We start from the raw sequence: 3,835 nt of genomic DNA, 5'->3' as shown, positions 1-3,835 counted from the left end.
CGTTCCAGGCTCTATCCAATTGAATCAAGCAGGTGAACTCTTCGCAGTACTAGTTGCATGCTCTCTCATCAATGCAACCACACCACTGCACATTGTGTTCGACTCCAAGCACACCATCAACGCCCTCACGAAATACAGCCGCTACTGGGAAGACATAGGATGAATAGGAGTGGCCAGTGCCCACCTCATCCGCCCCACACTTTACTGCCTCCAAACATGATCTGCCCCCACTATCTTTGCCTGGGTCAAAGGTTACGCCAGCAATGCCAGAAACAAAGGCGCAGATGCAGAAGCATTACACGGCACACTCTGTGACGACGCTGACAGCACACTCCTGACGATAGATCCAGTCTTTGACATCTCAGGCGCAAAACTGCGCTTTCTCACTCAGTCCCTTGCCTACCATGGCCTCTAAGAACTCTACGGCCACAAACCTTGCCCAGCCACCCTAGCACAACTCTCTGATATCCAGCTAGTGGTTGAGGACCGTACCGGAACCCTTTCAACTATGGCCTCTATCTGGACAGGACTCTGCCCGCGTCACCGCGACATTGACTGCAAAGCACGCGACTTCCTCTACTGGGGCCTCCACAACTCCCTCCGCATTGAATCATTCTGGCTTAATATTCCATGACACAACAACCGCGCCACCTGTTCCATATGCCGCCAAACTGAAGATTTTGACCACATCCTAACTAAGTGTGATGCCCCAGGCCAAGCCTTTGTCTGGAGCCTGACACGCAACCTCTGGCTCTCTGCCTACCCCGATTGGTACGCTGTAACCACTCATCTTATCTTAGGATGCGGCGCTACTGTACTACCCTCAGCTAACAATAAACCAGACTCTGGAGCATCACGCCTCTATTGCATCCTCCTCTCTGAGACGGCCTACCTAATTTGGAAGCTGTGCTGCAAATGACGCATCGAACACAATGACCAGAAAGCCTTCACTGAAAATGAGCTCCGCAAACGCTGGAGCTCCATGCTCCAACGACGCCACAATATGGATTGGGCAATGACTAACGACTGCTTCGGTAAAAAAACCCTTGACAACACAGCTGCCATCAACACTTAGGAGCGCATCACACGAGGACACGCCAACTGAGCCAATAAATGTCTCATGGACAGTGGGGTTTTAGTGGGTAACAGGCCACCTGACTGTCCTCCTCTCCGTGTGAGAGTAGGCAGTCAGGTCAGAGACCCTTGAGCATGTATATGGCCACTAGGTCCTGAGTCCCACACTACGTGCATAAGTGCAGTTTCCTGCAGCAGACACTGGGTGAAGACACCCAAACATCATGCTGGCGACGCAGGGCCTGAGAATAACTTGGTTGCTGCCCGCCAAATAGCTCTTCCAAAAAAAAAAAAAAAAAAAAAATACAAATCCATATACTTAGCTGTCTATATTATGCCTTACAACCCATCCGATCTAGCAGATTTGACCATGGGAAACAGGTGCTTTTTTGCTGTTTTGACCATAAAATGTCTCATACAGGCTCAACCACTCAGAATTGAACAAGTGGACCATCTCCAGTCGATTTCTAGCATATAAACACAGTAGAGTACCAATTTGTAGGTTTATAGAACATGTATTGAGGGTGTGGTGCATTGATTAACCTGGGAATGGCCTGTTGATAAGGTTCTGAGCACTTTAAAAGCATCAAACTTGCACAGGTGTGTGCCTGGCTTTCATAACATAGGCATGAAGTGTAATACCATCTGGAAGGGTTATGATATGTTCAAATAGCATGTTACCAGCTATGACTGATGTGTATTGCACTGTAAGCCCTGGTGTGCTTGCATTTGTGCTGTTCTGAGGCCAGATTTCGATGTTATTGACATTTGGAGGTGCATTTCAGTTCCTTTTCATTGTACAGAAGTCTTTTAAACTTTCCAATATTCTTTTCCAACATACAGTCAGTCTGTATAATATTTATAGGAATTCAGAAAGTGTGTAGAAGGTATAGGATAGTGTACAAGTTCTAATGCCTTCACATTTTGAGGGTTTTTAGTCTCTGTATGCATTACTACATGACTTACCACCCTGCAAATTGCTTCCCCATACTAATATAAGGTATATGTATGTACCCAGAACTATCCCCATATCTTTCAAGCACTGTAAAAGGTGTGGAGAGACTTGTTTCTGGTGCTTATTTGAAGTTTGAACACTATTTGATGCACAGAATGCTGTGGAGGCCATCAAAGACCCTACAGATCTATATACACACACTCATAGTGTACCAATACCTATACTAGTACTTGCTCTGAAGGTTCTGCAGAAAGAAAAGCCAGGAGAGCATGTGGAATGATTTGCAAAGCTAGATTCTCGCGGTGGGCGCTTAATTCAAATCCAAAAGCGCTACTATATGTATCCAAAAAGAACTGACTTTTAGCGAGTATTTTGCAAATAACAGGCTAAATATTGATTTCTGATATATGTTTGGTATAGCAAATATGTTTTTACATATGTTCTTCATTGATTGACAAAAAAATGAAAATAAGTGTCCAAACATGTTATGTTATGTAATGTTTTTTCAATCTGGCATATATTTAATAAGATATTGTATGTTATATCGAGGTTCTGAGCATGCCAAGAGGTGCCAGACAGTTATTATAGGCCTAGAATTACTTCATACAATTGCTAGACCAGTTACTAGTATGTCATGCAATGCATTTTGTAGTATTTGCTACTATATCAAGCTTTAAACCTGAGCTATCACCTTCTGCATGATTTACATGAGCTTTTGTTTGGACTCATTTTTAGCGTCTATAGGCTCAAATTTAGCAGAGAATTACTTGACAAATTCTGTCCAGGAGGCGTTGAATGGAGTGTACCCTTCAGCGAGTTCTTCAACATGTGGATGGGCCCAAACCGCCATGTCTTCCGTCATAAACGAGAGGATGGTGCTAACTATTTTGTTTGCATCCACTAGCCAGTTAACATTTGCATCATAGCAGATGACGTCGTTAGCATTGCGTTGTGCAAATATTTCCTTGTTCACCCTGACGTAGACACAGAAGGCACTACAGAAGAGTCTAGCTTTCTCCAAAGATTTACCATCAAATGTCGCAGGTTTTAAACAATGGATTGATATTGAGAAGCAGAAACTAATGTGTGTTTGCAATAAACTGGTTCATGTTCATTGTGAGATTGTTGATGTTCTGAATTAATGTGGCTATGAGGTTCATCATATCTTGCATGATGGCCTGTGCTGATGGGTTGACCAGTGTGGCTGTAGAATTAGCCAAGGAGTTGGCCAGAGTATTTTGGCCAGAGGGCCCAGTAACAGGTCAATCTATATTGCTAGATAATGCGCGGTTGGTGTAAAGGTCGTCGAGGGTAAGATCTGTATTGTCAGTGATGTGTTCATCCAGATTGTATTGCTCGCAGATTTCTCATTCCTGTTTTCTGTTTATAAACAGCCAAGACAGGACTTCGACAGCGATAGGCACAGTGGGATGTTTATAATAGTGATTTGGGCAGGGGTAGTTTGTGCAAGTGTTTAGATTCTGTTTGTTGTTGATGTAGTAATCACGAGCCTCTTGGAAATGATAAGCATGTGAGAATGCAAAACACACTAGACAAGAGTTTGCCACAGTGTTTGAGAGTACCAAGAATGGGTTTATTGAAAGTGGAAAGGAAGTTCTTTGAATAATACTGCTATTTCTAACTTAGCAACATGCTCAAGTGCGTAGTCTAGAATGCGTGGATCAAGGATTCTTTCCTTGTTGTAGTCTACATATTTGAAAAGTATATAGTTGTCCAGCTTTCTCACTTTAATCAAAGTAACTGTTATTTCAAATGGCGCTAAGTGCTTTATAAACTTAAACCAGT

The 3,835-nt window shown here is 43.2% G+C and overlaps 2 protein-coding genes across 2 annotated transcripts; both read left to right on the top strand.

Annotated features, from left to right (window-relative positions):
• Window positions 1–220: 220 nt before the first annotated feature.
• Window positions 221–415, top strand: PHACADRAFT_108561 (uncharacterized protein; the record flags this gene model as incomplete). The annotated part of the gene is made up of 1 exon (XM_007402748.1): window positions 221–415. A coding segment is annotated over one exon (195 nt), but the record flags the coding sequence as incomplete, so codon positions are not given.
• Window positions 416–679: 264 nt separating this feature from the next.
• Window positions 680–919, top strand: PHACADRAFT_108560 (uncharacterized protein; the record flags this gene model as incomplete). Its single annotated transcript, XM_007402747.1, has 1 exon — window positions 680–919. A coding segment is annotated over one exon (240 nt), but the record flags the coding sequence as incomplete, so codon positions are not given.
• Window positions 920–3,835: the final 2,916 nt, after the last annotated feature.

The sequence above is a fragment of the Phanerochaete carnosa genome (assembly GCF_000300595.1).
Source record: "Phanerochaete carnosa HHB-10118-sp unplaced genomic scaffold PHACAscaffold_393, whole genome shotgun sequence".
In the NCBI taxonomy this organism is placed as follows: Eukaryota; Fungi; Basidiomycota; class Agaricomycetes; order Polyporales; family Phanerochaetaceae; genus Phanerochaete; species Phanerochaete carnosa.
This window is presented reverse-complemented; position numbering and strand designations above follow the sequence as displayed.